This window comes from Capricornis sumatraensis, chromosome 3 (assembly GCF_032405125.1).
Source record: "Capricornis sumatraensis isolate serow.1 chromosome 3, serow.2, whole genome shotgun sequence".
Taxonomy (NCBI): Eukaryota; Metazoa; Chordata; class Mammalia; order Artiodactyla; family Bovidae; genus Capricornis; species Capricornis sumatraensis.
Window position 1 is genome coordinate 108901427 of NC_091071.1, and position 23282 is coordinate 108924708.

General features: G+C 40.6%; 1 protein-coding gene across 1 annotated transcript in view; it reads left to right on the top strand.

Annotated features, from left to right (window-relative positions):
* NCKAP5 (NCK associated protein 5) overlaps positions 1–23282 on the top strand; it is an 890670-nt gene that overhangs the window by 605832 nt on the left and 261556 nt on the right. The window contains exon 5 of the mRNA XM_068969056.1: positions 4444–4531. Within this exon, the coding sequence (XP_068825157.1) occupies positions 4444–4531 (88 nt within the window). The remainder of the gene's footprint in view (positions 1–4443; positions 4532–23282) is intronic.

Consider the following 23282-nt stretch of genomic DNA (forward strand, 5'->3'; position numbering starts at 1 on the left):
AGTGCAGGATTTGGGGAGAAAGAAAGGAGTGTGGATGAGTTCACTTTCCTTTACCTGCTGTTAGAATAAATTGCTCCCAGAGTGCCCTGGGATCCTGTTTCCTAATAATCCTTTCATTATTGAATGAATGAAGTTCTTTAGGGCTCAAATCATATTCTCTGATTGTGACATTATTAGGTTGTTTCCTGCCTTGAGGAGATTCAGGAAACCATTATCTTTGAACATTTACTTCCAGAAGAATCTTCGTTTGTTGTGCAGGGAGACTGTCTCTATAAGACAAGGAAGCAGATCCAGTGACAGTTCCCCAGTCATGTGCTCTTTAAAAGGGGGGTCTGTGGCAAAGGTCGGTCCCTGGGCACGGGGAGATTTTGTTTCAAATTCTCACTGATCCAGCTCTTAGGTGGTTTTGAATTGTTATTCTCATGAATTCTTTTTTAATGTCCTTTTTTTCTGACTTGTAAGTTTGTGCCCCTTTTAAGCCAAACCTTTTTTTTCTTCCCCTAGAGAAAATACTATAGTGGTGGTGGTAATTAAGTGACATATACTGTAAAACATGGAATCTGTTTTTAATTAAATACAGTTCTTACGTTTTTATCTATGTTATCTAAAATATATTGTTTGCATATGAATGCAGTTTATTTGTCTGATGTGTATAGGACTTAACTTTTAAAAAATAGTTCACTTAATATGTATTAAAATTTATTACATCTCACCAAGTATAATTTTAGCCTAGACAGTTTTTAGTTCTGATGGTTACTTGACCCATACTTAGAGGATGAAAGGATTTAATCTAAGGTTAGACAAAAGTGGGGAAAAAAACAGAACTAGAAGATATTAATTAAGGTTAGTGTTTAATGATATGTTCAACAAATCAGCAACTTACAAGCAGGAAAACTCTGCCCATGCCTGACCTGGAAAAAGGAATTGAATTATTTTTAGTTCACATTTGGAAAGTGGATAGTGTAATTGTTCTGTGTGCAGACTAGACTCATACACCAGCTATCAAAATAATAAAATAAAGTGTCACTGGACATTACACTACAATGGATGGTGCTTCACAATCTTTGATTTTTAAAATAAGGGAGTTTACTAAATGATAATCTTTTTTAAAAATGTCACTAGGGAATAAATAATGGTATATTCTTATCAGGTTCAAAATATTTCTCTGTCACCAGATTCATAAAGGTTGTGAAAAGATGAGACAACTTTATTTTTTTTAATCAAGAATTAAGCTGAGTCCCTACAACTCTATTCCAAGCTGTAGCTTGGATATATAACTGGTTTTAATTAATCATGAATTTGTGCCAGAAAAGTGTTCATAGTGTTACTGTGGGTCTAGGCTGCTTGAGATTCTGTTTTAACAATTTTCTGTCCACGCCCTCTTTTTTCTTTCTTATTTTTCAAACTGTGAAGTCAAGAAGAAAGGGGAGAAGGTGAATAAATGTTTTTCTTTTTGATCCAGCAACTCATGCATAGAACTTTTAATTATACAGAAGAGATAATTCAGCAAGATATGCACTGAAACAGAATTGTATTCTAATTTATTTATGACAAAGACAAGATTTTATTTTAACTGAGTTTTAACTATTGGGCCATAATTAAGCCAAATTTTTATATAAATGATTAAAGTAAGGATTGACGTGAGAGAGACTTTCAGTCTCTTTGCTAAGGTAGGAAAAGAGTAGATTAATATTTAGGAGATGAGAGCCTAGTCTCTGCTGAGTGATCTTGGACAAGTTATTAACATTATCATTACCCTTCTCTTTTTTCCTACTTAAAATGTTTATATTTATTTATTTTGCTATGCTTTGTCTTAGTTGCAGCATGTAGGATCTTCAGTCTTCCTAGCAGCATGCAGGTTCTTCCAGTTGTGGCATGTGGGATCTAGTTCCCTGACCCAGGATTAAACCCAGGCTCCCTGCTTTGGGAACTCAGTCTTAGCTGCTGAACCACCAGTGAATCCCTACTTTTCTTGTTTCTGATAGGTTTAGCAAATATCATGGAAAATCTACCACCATTAAAGAGGTTGTTTCTGTTTCTATAAAATGAAATTTGAAAGTGTTAAAATCACTTACTATTTCAGAATTTGTAACTTCTTCACCAACTTACTTTGTCTTTTCTACCAGGTCTTTCTAACCTCTCCACAGATCAGAAACAATATTTGTGCTTTCTTGGGTTTAGCAGCTAATAGGTGTTCACAAATAACTCCTAATTAGGAGTTAAGACTCTACTTCATTTAAAATCATTTCCTTGAATGTAAATAAAGCCTAGTGGGAAAAGGATGCTGTTTTTACAGTCATGAAAATAGTTTAATCCTAACTCCCTATCCAACTAACCGTGATCATGTAAGTAAGCCACTTAACCTTTCTGGGCCTCAGCTTTATCATCTACCACAGAGGAATAATGATATTTTAAAAAGTGCATTGCCGCTGCCATATGCTCATTCATGTCTGACTCCTTGTGACCCCATGTACTATAGCCTGTAAGGCTTCGCTGTCCATGAGATTCTCCAGGCAAGAATACTGGAGTGGGTTGCTGTATCTTCCTTCAGGGGATCTTTCCAGCCCCGGTTTGATCCAGGGATCAAACTTGCATCTCCTGCATTGCAGGCAGACTCTACCTACTGAGCCAACAGTGCATTATAATGATTAATAGATGAGAGAGTTCTTTGACAAGCTTAAAGTACTACTAATCACCGTTAATAAAATGAGATATGTGAAACTATTGGGAACGTATTTTGTTTTCCTAGATGGAGTCATGAAGAGGTGGCTTGTGTAAATGTGCAAAAAAAATCATTCTCTGCATACTCATAATCAGTGTCCACTATCTTCTCCAAATCCTGAAAGGATAATGGTTCCACTCCCTGAGAAGGCAGAATTTCCCCAATTATAACCCAGGTTTGGATTAGCCCAGTTCATGTGCAGTGTCTTTTCTCTGCTGTTAAGTAATGATGCACCATATGAGAAGCTGGCTTTCTCAACCACACTACCTTGGTTACTGTAAGGGTCTTGCCACTTCCAGGAATTCATAGGCCCCTACAGCCCCTAATTTGTCTTGCTAGATGCCCAAGAGAGAGAGAGAGAGGGCTTAGTCTGCTTCTCCCTACAACTCTTCTGAACTAGGATCATATTGAGTCAGTAGAATACATGCTTCAGGATGGGACTTGAAGAGAAAACCGACTCAGGCTCTGGGCACAAGAGCACTATGTTCACTGTGTTTCATTCAGGCGGCCCGCTCTCAGAATTCTGGTCCATGAATCCTCACAGATAAAATCCCAAGGACAAAGCCATTTGAATACAGTTTGAATATACATTTTCATTGCTTGTTACAGAGTAAGCATTTAATATTAAAAAAAAATGAATCAATCAGAGATTCACATAATATTGTCTTCTGAGTGTTTACTTTATCCAGAATTGAAGGATAAATTAAGAATATATGACGTGGTTCTATACAAAATATTGTAATTTACTTCAGAGGACAGAGCATGCATACATGAAGTCTTTGAGGATTAAAATGGAGAATTTTAAAATGAAAGAATGACTGTAGGGCTGTAAGAATTCATACAGGTAGGGTACTAATAAGAAGTCTCTTAGGAAGTGAAACTTGAGGTGGATTTTGAAAGATGGATGGCCCATGAGAAGATGAAAGGCTGTTGGCATTCCAGAAAGTAGTTGTCTGGAAATGGAAATGAGTGTGTGTGTTTTATTCTTCTCTTTTAGGCTTGAGGGAGGAGGTACTGGAAAGGGGTACTGTGATGTGGGTACTTAATAAGATTATGGCATACAATATGTGGTATAATGTGACCTATAGAAATATTCATAAATGTACATTAAGATGTATTTGTAAATGTATTAATTGAAATAGCAAAAATTTTGAAGCAATTTAAATTCCATCAGCAGAGGAATGTTTAAAAAATTTATGGTACATTCACATTATGGAATATTAGGAAGTAGTTGAAAAGAATAAAGTAGATCTTTGTGTGCTGACATAGAAAGATCACCATGGAAAGATGTAGCAGTATATTAATGGTGAAAATGCATTCATGTAGGATTTGTCGACTCTGAAAATTGATTTTTAAAAAATCAAGAGAGTATTTCAGAAAGATTACTGGAGTGACATTGTGTCAAATTGAAAGTGAAGAGGGATGTTGGAAGATGTTTGCAATAGTACAGACATGAGAGTCCAAGGATAGAGACCTGAATAGTAAACAAAAAGAGAGAGAAGCCAGGGCCATTCTGCAAAATGATCGTAGAGGACTTAAGACAGATTCTTAATACAGGGGATGAAGGAGAGAGGAGAGAAGAGAGATTTCTAGGCTTTAAGCTTAGGGAATCATTTACTAAAGAATGATTTCTACTAACTGAATAAGACCCATGTTAATAGGAAACATTTCTTAAATTATTTATTTATCCATCTATTTATTTTTGTTTGTTCATTTTTCAGAATGGAAGAAACAGTACGAAATTTACTACAGAGTCAAGGACCTCCAGAACAGAAAAAAGAAGAAACTGTTAATATAATGGTCTATCAGGTACACTACATGTCTTACTCTTGGCTGGGTACTGGTCAGCTTGTTTTGCTCAGATTTCTCTCTCTCTGTCCATTCTTACCTGGAGATAAATAAGAAAGGACGATCTGCCCCCAGGGCTGAGAGCCACCCCACTTACCTCTGTTTGAGGAATCCTGTACACGTTTACTTCACTCATTCATTCCTTGTACTTTGTGAAAAAGAATCATAGATTTAGTTGTATGAGAGTGCAAAAAGTAAGTTTATAGTGATGCAGAGAGACCTAAAGAAGTATTACAGAATTCTGACCAGGGCTGTAACAGAAGTATCTGGGAATAAAGGGGAGGGAGTAATTCTTCCTGTTCAGGGAGGTAAGGAATACTTCTCAGTGCTTTCACATGTAAAGTGGGCCTGAGGAATAGAGAAACAAGAGAAAGAACATTCCAGGCAGAGGGAAGCCTACATAAAGGGGCAGTGGTGTGAGTGTGCATGACAGACTCCTGGAGAGGAAGATGATTCCAGGATGCTGAAGATCTCTTGAGGTTATGCCTGTCTGCTCCGCTTATGTGTGTGGCCTTGCACCTCAGGCCACATTAACTCTATAGACATCCAAAGAGAGCCAGTGGTCAGTAGACTAACAAATTGTCACCTTTTGATAACCCTTGCCCCCCGGTGCTTTAGCACTAGTTACATGAGGGGCTTTCCTGGTGGTCCATTGGTTAAGAAGCCACCTGCCAATGTGGGAGGCATGGATTTGACCCCTGCTTCTGGAAAATGCCACATGCTGCATGGCAACCATGTCTCTGCGCCCCATCTACTGAACCTAGAGCTCTAGAGCCTACGAGCTATAGCTACTGAGCCCATGCACCACAATTACTGAAACTTGAGTGCCTAAAGCCCGTGCTCTACAAGAGAAACCACCTCAATGAGAAGCCCTTGCACTGTGACTAGAAAGCAGGCCCTGCTCTCCACAATTAGAGAAAGCCAGTGCACAGCAGTGAAGACCCAGCATAGCCAAAAATAAATAAATCTTTAACATAGAACAAAAAACACTAGCAAGGTGACCAGGCCAGGAAGCTGCGCGTCTAATCTGAGCATGACCCAAGTTGGTCACACAAATGAGAAGAGTCTGATAGCAGAAAGAGGCCCAGGCATTCTATCTAGATCAATGGAAGACTTTTATTGAAAAGCCCTTAAAATCACAAATAAACACCCAATATCCATTGTACAACTGTGCATAGAGAGCTTTTAAAAGCTAAAAAAGTCAAGGGAATGGGCTAAAGTTTAAGATGATCATTGGGTGGCCCCAGGTTTTGGCTAGCTAAGAAAGCAAGTGGGTTTGGAGAGGCAAAGAAAGGAACCCAGCTGGTAAATGGTCATTTCACACTAGCTTCCCTGAATTCACAGGTTCTGGGCTCTACAACCCAACTTATGATGACAATATTGAGAGGAATCTGATAATAAAAGTCACAGTATCATATAAAGTGAAGAAATCTAGGTAAAGTTAGCCTTAAGAAGTCTATGTGTGTGTTTACTCTCTAGGTAATGTCTGACTCTTTGTGACCCAAGGGACTGTAGTACACCGGCCCTCTGTGCGTGGTATTTTCCAGGCAAGAATACTGGAGTGGGTTTGCTGTTTCCTTCTCCAGGGCATCTTTCCAACTCAGGGATCAAACCTACATTTCTTTGCCACTTACAGGCTGTTTCTTTACAGCTGAGCTACTGAGGAAGCCCCTAAGTCTGTGTCCTAAATCATTGACTCTTGAGACATCTACAGGTCTACAGTTTGACACCAGAGACAACTGTTTTCCATCTCCAGTGAAAACAATGTGGGGTGTTGACTTAAGTTAACTCAGAGGAGATTAAAGTTAGCTCCATAAAGACAGTAAAAAAACCACTAAAATCTGTTTCTAGGGAAAAGGTTGAGATTCTTCTTGAGGTCGTCTTCACGTGGGGAAGGCATACCCAGCTTTTCCTAGTGTGTGGTCGCCTGCAGTTAGGATACGGTTTTAAGTGCTTTTAGGTCTGAATCTTTCCTAGTAGTAATATCTTCTTTGGCAGAAAATTGAAGTATAAGTTAAAAAAAAACCAAAAAACCCAGATTGACTCTGCATTAAATGGTTCTGTTTAACCTTAAAGAATCATATTCTCTGCCCCCTGGTAATACCTGGCTTCAATTAGAACTAAGTAACTCAGCATTCCTTCTATGCTTTTTCCCGTGTCCTCAGTGTGGCTCTGTTTCATCCAAGTTCTTATTTTCTTTTAATCATTCTTTGCTTATCTCTTTACCACCCATTAGCCAAGTCTGTAGTATAGACACTTATCATCAGAATTCATTTTATGAAACCAGAAGCTTCTTAGAAAAACAGAGACTTCTAAAAATGTGTTTTAACTATTTCCTCTTTGAGAGTTGCTACTTGGAGGCGGGGCCCATTGTGGCGCTGATGAATCGTTGAGCGGGCCCTCTAACCTCGCTGTAACTTTCTGGCATTAGTGGTCTCAGGGTAACTGGTAACCATTGCCTGGTAATGTGTTGTGTGGTAATGGCACCCGACAATGGCTGCCTGCCAAGGGCTGTGCACTGTCCTGCTCTGTTACGATTCCCCCTTTTTGTTGATGCTTCTCAATTTTAAGGAGAATACCTGGGCTTGTCGGCCAATAGTCAATGGAGGGGTTGTCCTTAGGAGAGTGAAGTAGGAGTCCTCAGGCTGGCTGGTGAGCTGGGGAGGAGGCGAGGCACAGGGAACAGGCTGGGGGTTGTGTCCTGCCGGGCCCCAGAGCTCTGGCCAAGGTTGCCCAGCCCTTGAGTTGCCGGTGAATCTCTCCCCCATCCCCACCTCTTGTGACCTGATATCAATGGGAGTCTGCCTGGGGCTCAGTCTTTGGTACATGGCCTGTGCCATCTGAGGAGTCTGAGGACCAGCTGGGTCCTGAACCCCTGGCTCCCTCAGCAACAACAGCTGGGCAGGGTCTGGGTGTGTGGCCCTAGGGAACCAGCTGAGATCTGCCTCCTCTCAGCCAGGACCTGGACCTCAGAGGGTGAAAGTTGTGCCTCAGGTCCTTGCCTGTTCTTGTCAGAACAGGGAATAATCTTGCTTGGTGGAGGTTTACAGGAACATCGTTACCTGATCATGACCTGACCTCAAGAACAGAGGTTCTGACACCAAGAAGTTTGCAACAACTACCCATGCCCCTCTCTCACCTTTCCTAGAAAAGGGCTTTGCTGAAAGCTTTGCGGGAATTTGGGGGTTTTAAGGCAGGTAGCTCAGCTGGTAAAGAATCCGCCTGCAATGCGGGAGACCTGGGTTCAATCCCTGGGTCGGGAAGATCCCCTTGAGGAGGGCATGGCAACCCACTCCAGTATTCTTAACTGGAGAATCATCATGGACAGAGGAGCCTGGTGGGCCATAGTCCCTGGGGTGAAAGTGTCAGACACGACTGAGCACCCATCTCCTTGCATTGGCCTACAATAAACATTTCTCTACTCCAAACTCAAAAAACCCCCCCAAAACAACAAGAAACCTGTTTCCTCTTAATAGTCTAGTCTGTTAGATTTGGGAAGTCAACTCTCCTCTCTAGGGAGGAGACAGTTACTAACATGAATTCATGCTCCACGGAAGGGATTTTTCAGCTATTGCTCTCATTGGCCTTAGGTTCACTATCAGGAAAATGGGAGAGGAATTTGGGTTACATGAACCATAAAGCTCATTTGTAGATTGAACAGTTATTTACTGAGTTTTTATTGTGAATTAGGCACAACTTTACCCTCTGGGGATTCAGAACATGAGAACAGAGAAGGGTGGCCCTGAGTCCCACGGAGATCCCTGTCACCTCCGTCATCACAGTGTTCTAAATATGGGAACAGTAGTGAAACCAGTTGTGCAAGGCATATGTGATGAAACCAGTGGACTGCATAGTTAACACTCTCTGAGATCATATTCTGTGGGGTAAGAGCTGGGAAATTTATTGTTTCATAATATGAAGGGTTATTGGCACACCTGACTCAAATTTTCCAACAGTAAGATTTCTCTGACATGAATTAGAGGCCCATGCAGAGCTGAGGTCCACAGGAAGGCTGAAGTGGATTTTATTTTCCATTGTTGAAGTGTTTGTCTTGAGGCTTTTGTCTTTGAGTTAATATAGTAACAGTAGGGTAATAGTTTTCTAGGTTCCAGACCCCTGCTAACTGCTGGCATGCATTGAAAGGTGGTCCTGGTTCATTCAAGGGGCATGTTCCTGATGACTTCTCAGAGTTGGTTACTTGTATCATATAGAGCTTGTATAATTTCATCTAGACCTGCTGGAAAGTCAGTAGTCGTTTTTGTTCTCCAGCTAAGACAAACCTGCCTGTTGCTATCAGTGGTTTCACCAGCTTTGTCACTGTGCACTTCCTGACTTTTTTTTTTTAATTTGGAGAATTTGCATAATTTCAAGGTTTGGGCATCAAGTGACATAAACAGCATTTTTATGTGATCACAGTTTAAAATAGACCTAGTTCAGGGTCCCATTGACTGTGGACTGGATTGTAGTTTAGTCCCCACAATAACCGTGCAGGAAGTACTGTCACTATCCCCACCTTCCAGACGAGGACATAGACTCCCAGAGGTGAGCTTTTGCCCCAAAATGCAGCTGGAAATAGCTTAGAAGGGACTTGAACCCTAGCTGGTCTGACTCCTTGGCCTTAACTCCTTATGCAGATAAATTCTACAGGGATGAAATCATGGAGCCCAAGTTACTCTGCTAAATGGGACTTGAACCTAGGCCTTTCCACTGTCTGCCTAGAGCTCTCTCCAGTCATTCATTTACTTGCTCCTTCATTCATATAGTTATTTACATTTGCAACTATGTATATTGTTTCCTGTTGCTGCTGTAGCAAACTTAATGGCTTAAAACTGCACAAATGTATTGTCTTCTAATTCTGCAGGTCAGAGTCTAAAATCACAATAGCAGCAGGGCTACATTCTTTCTGGAGGTTTCAGGACAGAATTATTTCCTTGTTTTTTCCAGCTTCTAGCATTCTTTGGCTTTTGGCCTCTCCCTCCATCTTCAGAGTACATCACTGCAAACTCTGGTTCCGTTGTCATGTCTCCTTTTTCTGGCCCATCCCCCTAGTCCAGGATAATCCCCTATCTCCAGATATTTAATTTAATCACATTTGCAAAGTCTCTTTTGCCATAGAAGGTAAAGGAAGCACATTCACAGGTTTTGAGGCTTGGTAGAATGTGGACATTTAAGTGAGGGAACATTATTCTGTCTACTACACTAAATAGCACATTAATCTATCTAGCAGGCTGGAGGTACCTAGCTGACACCAAGCTAAGTGCTGGAGGTAGAAAGATGCCTTCTCTTGGAAAGCTCAGCTTACAGGATGCTGGAAACTAGGGAGGAAAGGCAGATAATTGAATATGTGCCACTCTGTGATAGGAGCCCAGAGGGCAGCCTGCTTGAGTTCTGGGAACAAAAAGAAGATGCCACCACACCTACTGCTCTGCTCTCCCTGGAGACTCTGCTCCTGCCTAGGACTTCTCAGTAATTGGTTTCCCTTTCCCTTTAGCCTCTGATGTCATGGACTCGAGAGTCGTGTGCACCACAGCCTGCCTTGCACAGAGCATCTTATATCCCTGGCATTTTAATACAGCTGTGACTGTCAGGACACATGTGTTGGTGCTTTTACAGCTGTCAAAGTGCTTACACACAATGGGTCTCATTTGTTCATTTTAGCAGTCTCTAAAGGAGAGATTATCCTGCTCATTTTTAAGGATGAGTCTCAGAGAAGCTTGATTGAACTCCGGTAAATGCTAAGTGGTAAAACTAGAAAGAAATCTCAGGCTTTCCTAAGTGAGAAACATAGAATGAGACTGAGAAGTTACCAGTGAGATAATCGGATGGTGCAGGAGGGAACAGACACAGACTTCCCTGCTCACAAAATCCTTGTTTCAAAATACAAGAAAATCAGTGAAAGGAAAATGAAATCAATTAATAAGCCATATAATATTTGCACCTGACATTTCTTTTGTGGGAGAGACAAGCCCATGAGTGAGAGAAATATTATCAGTATACGGAGGGAAAGTGACATACCTAGCACCTTGGACAGATTCCTTTCATTACAGGAAAATAAAAGACTCCAAAGGATTTTCTGTAAAGGAGGCTGAAAAGGAGAAACATCTTCCGTTTCTCTCTTCTTGTGTTTTTTTCTCCAACTCTTTTTTTTCCTAGGCATTTGGGGGTTTCTTCTGTGTTATATAGTGTATTCTTGAAACCTCTGTAACCGTTTCATTTAGTTGAGTAGTTAGGAAGCATATTAGATAAAACATTCATGATTCAATATGAGCAAGGGCAATTAAGCATAAATGAAATGGAGCAGTTCGTTGAGAGGACATTACTCCTTCAGCTTCATCTGTCAAAATATTTCAACCTAGACAACCTAAGATACAGGGAACTTTAATCCTGATGATCCATTACCCATTAGAGTCCTCTTGTGTCTGTAGCTACCTTTTGTGTTGCTTTGTTGTAGCTAAAACTAGATTTGGCTGTAGATTTCTTCTTGTCTCTGCTTCTCTCTATGCAACATGAATTTGAACCCACATTAGATCATTTATTTAGAAAGAAAAAAGTGGACAGATAAGTACAAACAGAAATGAGGGGTGGAAAGAGACCTGCGTGTGGGTACAGCTTCTGCCACTAAAGTCTGCCAGGACTTTTGACCTCAGATTGTGTGTGTGTGAATGAAGAGGTTTGGGACTAGATTAATAATCACAAACCCAAAAACCTACAGTTGCCAAAAAACACAAATGTTTAAAATGGTCTAGGTATGAGAACAATGGCACCCCACTCCAGTACTCTTGCCTGGAAAATCCCATGGGTGGAGGAGCTTGGTGGGCTACAGTCCATGGGGTCACACAGAGTTGGACACGACTGAGCTACTTCACTTTCACTTTTCACTTTAATGCACTGGAGAAGGAAATGGCAACCCACTCCAGTGTTCTTCCCTGGAGAATCCCAAGGACGGGGGAGCCTGGTGGGCTGCCGTCTATGGGGTTGCACAGAGTCGGACACGACTGAAGCAACTTAGTAGCAGCAGCAGCAGCAGGTATGAGAACAATATGTGTCCTCTGGGGGGTTACAGGCTATTTTCCCACTTTTGGTAAGGAAATAGGTGGTGTTTGTTTGCTATTCAAAGGCAAAAAAGCCTTGGTTTTAAAAACCACAGTAGCATCATACACCTGGTTTATTGTCAAAGGGCAATAGTGATGGACAGGGTGGAAAACTGACCAAAGAGTCTGTCTGGTCTAAAGGCAGCAGTCAGAGTCCCACTGCAGCAGATTCAGATGACTCAGAATGAACACAATATGACAGATATTTCAAAAGATGAAAGTTCAAGTGTTTTATGAGCAGTTTCTTAATCTGTAAATAATGGCGCATATATATATATATAAGGCAGAGTAAGTGAAACGTGCTAGACTCAGGGAAGCAACACTCAGCACAGAAAAATGCTTTTGTGTGTTTTTTCTTGCTCTTAGAACTCTGAGATTTTGATGCTTCTGTGCAGTCCTGTGAGACCTGGTCTACACAAAGTGCAGCACGAAGCGCACACCTACAGCACCGCCACCCCTGCTTCTAACACGTGCTGAGCAGCTATGTACTGGTCACAGTCCAGTCATTTCACAAGTGTGAGCTCACTGAATTTTCACAGGAACCATTTGAAATGTCTCCATTTTACAAAAGAGGAAACTAAGGCATAGAGCAGTTAGACCGTCTGCCCAAAGTTGCACATCACCAGGGTTCTGTCCCTTGAATGGCCTGGTGCCCTCTCGGCAACAGAGCAAGTCGCCGCAAGGGTGGGGCACAGGAGCTTCATCAGGAGGTGCCCTTGGCCCGGCACAGCAGCAGTGCTGCGATGGTCCACAGCCAGTTTTCTTCACCCCTTTACTCTGCACGTCTTTGTGGACAGCCCTGGGCTGTGTGGCATCTGAGCCCAGCTCCCTCTCTTCCAGTGAGGGTCTAAGCTCAGTTACTGATCCCTTAGCCTATGTTTAAAGCATTACTGTCTGATAACCCAGTTATTTCCATTTTCAATGATTTAATTGAAAATCAAAATGAATTTTTCCTTAAATAGTTCCTTAAAAAGTAGAATTAGATGTGATTCATGGGGTCGCAAAGAGTCGGACACAACTGAGCGACTGAACTGCACTGAACTGAAGCAGCTGATGCTTGGGGAAAGGAAATCTTTATAGTCATTCTAAAATATGTCAAACATCAAATACATATCCAGATTCTTTTATGTACACAGAAAGCATGTGACACGGGCTGAGGTCTTTCTCACTGAAGCCCAAGTCCTGCCGAGCAGAGGTGTTAACATTAGTTCATAATTTAGAATTTTTTAATTGAAGTGTAGTTGATTTATAGCATTGTGTTAGTTTCAGGTGTACAGCAAAGTGAGTAGGTTTTATGGTTGCCAAAAAGAGGAGGGGAGAGATAAATTGGGAGTGTGCGATTAACATATACACATTACTATATATAAAATAGACAATCAATAATAACTTATACTGTATAGCACAGAGAACTATACTCATTATTTTGTAATAATCTATAAGGAAAAAGAATCTGAAAAAGACTATGTGTGTATACACACACACATATGCACTCACAGAGATTATTTTCCCTCCTCTTTTTGGTAACCATAATTTTTTTTTTCTATGTCTTTGGGTGTATTTCTGTTTTGTATATAAGTTCATTTGTACCATTTTTTTTTTAGACTCCACATATAAGTGATAGTTGCCTTTCTTTGACATACTTCACTTAGTATTGTAACCCTAGGCTAGGTCCCTCCTTGTTGCTGCAAATGGTTTTCTTTTTGTGGCTGAGTAATAAGTCTTGTATATACATACCACATCTTCTTTATCCATTCATCTTTGATGGACATTTAGGTTGCTTTTGTGTCTTGGCTATTGTGAATAGTTCCTCTATGAACATTGAGGTGCATGAATCTTTCCAAATTATGGTTTTCTCCAGGTATATGTCCAGGAGTGGGATTAATGGATCATATGGTAACTCTACTTGTAGCTTTTTTCAGGAACCTCCATACTTCTCTCCATAGTGGCCTCACCAGTTTACATTCCCACCAGCAGTGTAGGAGGGCTCCTTTTTCTCCACACCCTCTCCAGCGTTTACAATTTATAGATTTTTTTGATGATGTCTGTTCTAACCAGTGTGAAGTGATATCTCACTGTAATTTTACTTTGCATTTCTCTAATAATTAGTGACATTGAGCATCTTTTCATGTGTCTTTTAGCCATCTGGATCTCTTCTTTGGAGAAATGTTTATAAATGATTATTCTTATTAGGGATAGGATTTTTGTTTTGTTTTGTTTGCTTTAAACTTCACCTTCTTTCCCTATAATTACTTAAATGTACTTTAGGCAAATAAAAAAATTTGAGTGCACTAGAAAGAAAAGTTAGGGCTGAAAAATTAAATAATCATAAAAGATTCCTTTCTAAGAAAGCTTTTCAAAGCAACAATATTCCTCCTATATTTAAAGTGTGGATTTCCAAGCTTCTATCATAATTTCATTTTGTTTTTGTGAACATGCATAAATGCAAAACAAAACTTCTGTTTGTGGTTCCCAGGAGCAGCACAGTTCCAGTCTCTGTTTCCTGGCTGAGTATATGGATCACCTTAGGAAACCATAGATTCAGCTATGTGGGCAACTTCTATCTTCAGACTTAGAACAGTCTGTCTTTTTTTGGTTATTTATGAGTCTGATGGGTAATTTTGATTTATCTGGTCCACAGATGTGTTGGAGACCAGTGAGATACCTCAGAACCCACCCAGACTACCACCCTATTTCCTCATTTTGCAAAGGAGGAAATGGAGATGAAGTTCAGGGTGCGTTATGTGCTCTCGTACTGCATCGTTCACTGACTCTCTCAGTGACGTACGTACTTCAGTAAGTGCTCCGGCAGTTAATTAGCTAAGAGATCTGAACACTTTAGAACTCTACAGAGAGCTTGACTGTAATTCATACTGGTTATTCAGAAGTGTTTCTGTTTCTTTTTTTTCTTTTTCTTTCTTTCCTAAACAAAATGTGGTAAACAAATGCAAATCCGTAGGTCACCAGTGAGTACATTCAGTGAGTACATTCTCCCCCCTGGGGGGAAATAATTTTGATTTCATTTCCTCCCCAGTGGGGGGAAATGATCTGAAATTCTACTGAGTGGCTGTTGAGAGATTGGTTAAGTCTTTACACAGGTATTTATAAAATTCTGACACACAGTGGAATGGGAAATATTTTTATTGAGTGCTTTTATTTATGTGTATGGCCTGTAATCTCAGGAAGTCTCAAGTGTGTTTGATTCTGTTTGAAGAAATTTTGGCCTTTTCTCTGAATTGCTGTGAACTTTGAATTGCTGCTGAAGTGGGTAATGGTAATAAAGGGAGTATTTTTATTGTGTGTTAAGTTTTAAAGGGCTGAAAATGTTCCTTGAGGAAGTGGTTTTCTTCCTTCCCTTTATTTTAAGGAACATGCTCTATTCATATATTAAGTTTAGATAGAGGGAGAATTTCTTAAAGGCAAAGTGTCATCAGTATAGTCAAAGTCGTTGTCCTTCATAAAATATCTCTTTTCTCTTTGAAAGTATTCTATATGATGAATGTATGATTTTATACCCTATAGAAACACATTCCAGAATTCCAGAAGTTATGAAAACAATCTTTGTTAGCACACTGACTAGGGAGAGGGTTCACCTCTGTAATTTCAAAGTCTATGAAATACTTTGAAAGAAGTAGAGGGGTATCAAATATCACTCAGAATTTGAGTAGTTACTTCTCTCCTTGGGAATTTTAAATTCCTGGTTTAATAGGTTCTGACTCTTCTTTCTCATTCTCAATTTCTGCCTACATTCTATGTGCAGACATGAATACGTTCCCCATTGGATATTTTGACCCAGAGTTGAACTTTTATGAAGTAAAAGCAGAATACAGACTCTCTGTTAAAACAAATATAACCTATGAATAAGATGGTGCCCTGAAAAATCACCTTCTCTTCCTATAGGTGAGCTGCTTTCCTCAGCTGATCTTAGCAGAGGGTCAGACTTTGTTTTGGAAACCCCAAGTGGGGTCTCAAGTTGGGAGATTGTGTGGGTAGAAATCAAAAGATGTTGCCCTTTCGTAAGTGTGTGGGTTGTCTAATACTTTGGGCACATCAGGTCATCAACTAGTCGTATCAGTTATTTCTTCCTCTTAGGAAATAGATGAGTTTGAACAGAGCAAAATCATGATGATACCAATCCTTAAACTTTGATCCTATTTTCTTAACTCACCTGAAGCTAAAAAACAAAACTTTTCTTGTTTTTTAGGGCTTGGCTTATCAATGCTTTATGAAATGGAGATAAAATTATGTGTAGGGAAAAATGGACAATGTTGGAATTAGAAAATAGTAAAGAAAGAAGTGGAAGGTGCTTGCTAGGGGAAAAAAACTTTTATTGCTGAAATCTCTCTTACACTGTAACCTTTCAGCTGTATTGTCCTTATTGATCTTGCCTGCACCAGCCAACACAGCATGGCAATGAAGAAGAATCACTGAATGTGGGGTGAGAGGAAGATGGTCTGGCCTGGGGTCTGCAGTCTCCATTGAAGCAGTCTGGACATTTCAGGAGAGCTAAACCCAGGGTCAGGTTTCCTGACATGATTGGCCTTTTTAATGATATCTTCTCCCACGCTACAATTTTGTCATCCCTGTACCCTATCTACCAATATTTTCTCACTCAGATATGTTTCTCTGAAATTGTATCCATTAAAATATCATTCTATGTAAGAAATAAAGAGTCAAGAAGATAAATATTTAAGGGAAGGTCCTTCAGATGTTAGCGGGAACCAGTTAAATCTGTGGGCTTTGCTCTATCAACTCATCTCAGAAAACTGAAACTTGGAGCTTGAGAGATGAAAGGAAAAGAGACAGAAAAATAATTTTCCTAGAGTAATTTAAGAGCTTATAATCCCCTATGTTTGTTACGTTTGGCTGAGGCTACACCCTGGGGGGAAGTACCAAGAAAGAAGTGTTAGGAACCAGCATAGGGGTACAGAAGGGAAAAGAAAGCCGGCAAAATCAATTTGCAAATTTCAGCCGTCATTTCTATGGTTTGCTAAATGCTGTGCTATACTGTTCTTAGTCGCTCAGTCATATCCAACTCTTGCGACCCACCAGGCTCCTCTGTCCATTGGGATTCTCCAGGCAAGAGTACTGGAGTGGGTGGCCATGCTCTCCTCCAGGGGATCTTCCCAACCCAGGGACTGAACCACGTCTCCCACATTGCAGGCAGATTCTTCACTGTCTCAGCCACCAGGGAAGCCCAAGAATACTGGAGTAGGTAGCCTATCCCTTCTCCAGGGCATCTTCCCGTCCCAGGAATTGAACTGGTGTCTCCTTTGCTAAGTGCTGTATACATACAAAGGAGAGTGAAACCTCTTTGTCTTCCTGCCATGATACTCTCAGAACCCAAATATCAGGCTGATACTGTCATACCGTGGGTCTGGTCTACTGCCCCTAGTGTCATTACTGCATAACTTCTGTGAAATGCACCAGGTATCAAACTGAGAAGTTCAAAGGAAATTTTGGAGCAAGCATATTAAGTCAGGGTCTTACAATGGCCTATATTTTTCTCTTACCTGTTTAAATAAACAGGCAAATATCTGTAAACAATTCATGATGATTCCATTATTTTGTAAACTGATCAAAATATGTTTTTTCAAATGCATTTTGTTTGGTAGGTTTACCCCCACACCCTGATAAATTTTGTATCGATGCTAAATTAATGAAGTAGCAGAATAAATTCATTTCTCCCCATTAAAGCCAAGTCTATGCCTTAGTCTGAATTAGTAAGCTTCTACTGTAAGTGATGATCTGGAAACAATGCCATTGCAAGTGTTCTCCAACAACCATTTTTTATTTCATTTACAAAATAACTGTAAATATAATCCTTAAGATATGAATTAGGCTGTATTTCTCTTGAGTCAGTTCAGTTCAGTTCAGTTGCTCAGTCATGTCCGACCCTTTGCGACCCCATGAACCATAGCATACCAGGCCTCCCTGTCCATCACCAACTCCTGGAGTCCACCCAAACCCATGTCCATTGAGTTGGTGATGCCATCCAACCATCTCATCCTTTATCGTCCCCTTCTCCTGCCCTCAATCTTTCCCAGCATCACAGTCTTTTCAAATGAGTCAGCTCTTCGCATCAGGTAGCCAATGTATTGGAGTTTCAGCTTTAGCATCAGTCCTTCCAATGAACACCCAGGACTGATCTCCTTTAGGATGGATTGGTTGGATCTCATTGCAGTCCAAGGGACTCTCAGGAATCTTATCCAACACCACAGTTCAAAAGCATCAATTCTTTGGCGTTCAGCTTTCTTTATAGTCCAATTCTCACATCCATATATGACCACTGGAAAACCCATAGCCTTGACTAGACAGATCTTTGTTGGCAAAGTAATGTCTCTGCTTTGTAACATGCTGTCTATGTTGGTAATAACTTTCCTTCCAAGGAGTAAGAGTCTTTTTTAATTTCATGGCTGCAGTCGCCATCTGCAGTGATTTTGGAGCCCAGAAAAATAAAGTCAGCCATTTTGTCCACTGTTTCCCCATCTATTTGCCATGAAGTGATGGGACCGAATGCCATGATCTTAGTTTTCTGAATGTTGAGCTTTAAGCCAACTTTTTCACTCTCCACTTTCACTTTCATCAAGAGGCTCTTTAGTTCTTCTTCACTTTCTGCCATAAGGGTGCTGTCATCTGCATATCTGAGGTTATTGATATTTCTCCCGGCAATCTTGATTCCAGCTTGTGCTTCTTCCAGCCCAGAGTTTCTCATGATATACTCTGCATAGAAGTTAAATAAGCAGGTTAAATAGAGCCTTGACGTACTCCTTTTCCTATTTGGAACCAATCTGTTGTTCCATGTCCAGTTCTAACTGTTGCTTCCTGACCTGCATACAAGTTCCTCAGGACGAAGATCAGGTGGTCTGGTAGTCCCATCTCGTTCAGAATTTTCCACAGTTTATTGTGATCCACAGATTCAAAGGCTTTGGCATAGTCAATAAAGCAGAAATAAATTTTTTTCTGAAACTCTCTTGCTTTTTCAATGATCCAGCGGATATTGGCAATTTGATCTCTGGTTCCTCTGCCTTTTCTAAAACCAGCTTGAACATCTTGAGTAATTACGTCTAAGTTTTTCAAATCCAACTATTATTGGATTTTTTCTTCTCTATAATTTTTTATTACCTCTTCTCTCCAGGGCATTTAAACATCAACACTAGAGGATCAGTAGTCAAAATTGCCACAGTAATAATTAATATATACAGTTTACACTTTCAAAACATCATCTCATTTGATCCTCATATTAACCTTTCAAAATAGGAAGGTCAAAAAGTTCAAGTACACTTTACAGATGAAGAAACTGAGTTCTACAGAGGTGGTTGACTTACAAGTGTCATACAGTGTCAGGCCACCATGTATTTGGTCTTTTTATTCCAAGTCCTATAATCTTGCAGATAGCATTGATTACACTCTCTACTAGTGGTTCTCATGTTTGGTTTGCCTTGTAATCATCTGAAGAGTTCAAAAAATTTGTGATGTCCTGGTTCCATCCCAGCGATTCTGATTTCATTAATCAAGGGTGTGGCATGAGGATTTTTTTAAATCTTCACAGACCTATTCTAACTGTTAGAATTGATCTGGGTTGAGAACCACTGTGCTACAAGGCATTATATTCAGCTGTATATTTTTCCTTTCTTGTTCATCATGGTAAAGGTTCTTCCAACCACGGTCTTGTTTTCATTAACCTATCACCAGCATTTTCCTCAAAGCAGCCAACCCACTGGCTCATGTTTAGGAAACATATTGAGCTTCTTGGGAAGGTAAGAGCTGAGTTAGTCACATGTGGGCAGGTGTGTGTGCTCAGTCATGTCTGACTCTTTGTGACCCCATGGACTGTAGCCCACCAGGCACCTCTGCCCATGGAATTTTCCAGGCAAGAATACTGGAGTGGGTTGCTGTTTCCTACTCCAGGGAATCTTCTCAACCTAGGGACTGAACCCATGTCTCCTGCATTGGCATACAGATCCTTTACCACTACACCACCTGGGATGCCCTGAGTTGGTCCTTAAAAGACATTAAAATTCAGATAAATGGAAAGGTCCTTTTATTTTATGTGTACTCTGATGAGAGACAGCAAAGGATTATGGGTATTGTGGTGAGATACAGCAGAGTGGGTATTCTGTGAGTATTCCACTAGAGTATAGCAGAGGATTATGAGGATTCCAGTGAAGTAGAGCAGAGGATTATGGGCACTCTGGTGAGAGAAATCAGGGGATTATGGGTAAGCTTACAGCCTTTGGAGGCCAATAGTATGGATTCACATCCTGACTGAGCCACTTACAAGCTATATAATATTTGAAAATTTACTTAACCCCTTGGGATCTTGAGGACCTTACTCTCGGTCACATTCAGTCCAAGGATTGGTAGTGAGCTCATTGGTGAGGAGGCAATGAGGGGTCAGAAAGATAGCTGAGACTTTGGGAGACCATGAGGACATGGAACAGGTAGGTGGGTCAGTGAGTCACTCGGACAAATGATAGGGGCAGTTGGGCCCAGTTCAGAGCCCCCAGCTAGATAGAGTGAGAACTAGTGGACATGCCTGAGGATATAGAAGTGTTGAGGAAAACTCTGCTGGTAGGGAGGCCTTGCTGGAAATGGAAAATTATTTCATTTGTATAAATAGGAGGGACCCATGAGCACAAAGAAAGAAAGATAAAATTCTAAATTCATCTTAATTAGTGTTCCATGTTAACTGAGCTTGAGGCTTATTTTCCTTTTCAAAACTTCTAACAATTTGGTAGTTTTAGAGAATTACCAAACTAAGACTTTGTCCTTGGCATAATGCAAGGCAGGCCCTGAAAGGGACAGTATAAACTTGTCAGCAAGAATGTGGTCAGCTGGGCCCTAGAGGCTAATCCTCAAAATGAGTTCCTCAAACTTCTCTCAGCCTAACAAATTCAAAACCTTCCGCTGATTTTCCAGAGTAACCTGAACTATAATTGCTTTTGACTCTTTTATTGGTGTCTGAGATCATTGTGGACACACAAAGCCAACTGAGTTTGATGTGCTGAGAGGGTGACAAAACTGGGCAGTTTTACCAGGTAGAAAGACCTACAGCCACAGTGCTTCTGGGCAAGTGTCTTTAGTGATGGGAAAAGTCAGTAAAGGGGTAACTTGGTATCTTGGAAACCCAGGGCTACTTGGAAAGGGTTGGATCATCTTGGGCAGCCAAGAACATAGGCCATTTTTTACCAACTCTTCATTGTGATGTTGCTGTGTATAGGGTTCAGTTCAGTCACTCAGTCGTGTCCAGCTCTTTGCGACCCCATGAATCGCAGCACGCCAGGCCTCCTGGTCAATCACCAACTCCCGGAGTTCACTCAGACTCACATCCATCGAGTCGGTGTTGCCATCCAGCCATCTCATCCTCTGTCGTCCCCTTCTCCTCCTGCCCCCAATCCCTCCCAGCATCAGAGTCTTTTCCAATGAGTCATCTTTTTGCATGAGGTGGCCAAAATACTGGAGTTTCAGCTTCAGCATCATTCCTTCCAAAGAAATCCCAGGGCTGATCTCCTTCAGAATGGATTGGTTGGATCTCCATGCAGTCCAAGGGACTCTCAAGAGTCTTCTCCAACACCACACTTCAAAAGCATCAATTCTTGTAAAGTATAATAAAAAAAAAATAAAAGAAAAAAAAAAAGCATCAATTCTTTGGCACTCAGCCTTCTTCACAGTCCAACTCTCACATCCATACATGACCACAGGAAAAACCATAGCCTTGACTGGACGAACCTTAGTTGGCAAAGTAATGTCTCCGCTTTTGAATATGCTATCTAGATTGGTCATAACTTTTCTTCCAAGGAGTAAGCGTCTTTTAATTTCATGGCTGCATCTGCAGTGATTTTGGAGGCCCCCAAAATAAAGTCTGACACTGTTTCCACTGTTTCCCCATCTATTTCCCATGAAGTGATGGGACCAGATGCCATGATCGTCATTTTCTGAATGTTGAGCTTTAAGCCAGCTTTTTCACTCTCCTCTTTCACTTAATGTTATGGGGAGGGAGGTGGGAGGGGGGTTCATGTTTGGGAATGCATGTACACCCGTGGTGGATTCATGTCAATGTACGGCAAAACCAATACAGTATTATAAAGTAAAATAAAGCAAAAATAAAAATTAAAAAAAAAGAGGCTCTTTAGTTCCTCTTCACTTTCTGTCATAAGGGTGGTGTCATCTGCATATCTGAGGTTATTGATATTTCTCCTGGAAATCTTGATTCCAGCTTGTGTTGCTTTCAGTCCAGAGTTTCTCATGATGGACTCTGCATATAAGTTAAATAAGCAGGGTGACAATATACAGCCTTGACGTACTCCTTTTCCTATTTGGAACCAGTCTGTTGTTCCATGTCCAGTTCTAACTGTTGCTTCCTGACCTGCATACAGATTTCTCAAGAGGCAGGTCAGGTGGTCTGGTATTCCCATCTCTCTCAGTATTTTCCCCAGTTTATTGTGATCCACACAGTCAAAGGCTTTGGCATAGTCAATAAAGCAGAAATAGATGTTTTTCTGGAACTCTCTTGCTTTTTCCATGATCCAGCAGATGTTGGCAATTTGATCTCTGGTTCCTCTGCCTTTTCTAAAACCAGCTTGAACATCTGGAAGTTCACAGTTCACGTGTTGCTGAAGCCTGGCTTGGAGAATTTTGAGCATTACTTTACTAGCATGTGAGATGAGTGCAATTGTGTGGTAGTTTGAGCATTCTTTGGCATTGCCTTTCTTTGGGATTGGGATCAACTGACCTTTTCCAGTCCTGTGGCCACTGCTGAGTTTTCCAAATTTGCTGACATATTGAGTGTAGCACTTTCACAGCATCATCTTTCAGGATTTGAAATAGCTCAATAGGAATTCCATCACCTCCACTCATTTTGTTCATAATGATGCTTTCTAAGGCCCACTTGACTTCACATTCCAGGATGTCTGGCTCTACATGAGTGATCACACCATTGTGATTATCTGAGTTGTGAGGATCTTTTCTGTACAGTTCTTCAGTGTATTCTTGCCACCTCTTCTTAATATCTTCTGCTTCTGCTAGGTCCATACATTTCTGTCCTTTATTGAGCCCATCTTAACATGAAATGTTCCTTGATATCTCTAATTTTCTTGAAGAGATCTCTAGTCTTTCCCATTCTGTTGTTTTCCTCTATTTCTTTGCATTGATCGCTGAAGAAGGCTTTCTTATCTCTTCTTGCTATTCTTTGGAACTCTGCATTCAAATGGGTATATCTTTTCTTTTCTCCTTTGCTTTTTGCTTCTCTTCTTTTCACAGCTATGTGTAAGGCCTCCCCAGACAGCCATTTTGCTTTTTTACATTTCTTTTCCATGGGGATGGTCTTAATCCCTGTCTCCTGTACAATGTCACAAACTCTGTCCATAGTTCAACAGGCACTCTATCAGATCTAGGCCCTTAAATCTATTCCTCACTCCCACTGTATAATCATAAAGGATTTGATTTAGGTCATACCTGAATGGTCTAGTGGTTTTCCCTACTTTCTTCAATTTAAGTCTGAATTTGGTAAGAAGGAGTTCACGATCTGAGCTATAGACAGCTCCCAGTCTTGTTTTTGTTGACTGTATAGAGCTTCTCCATCTTTGGCTGCAAAGAATATAATCAATAGCCAGCCTTTGTTA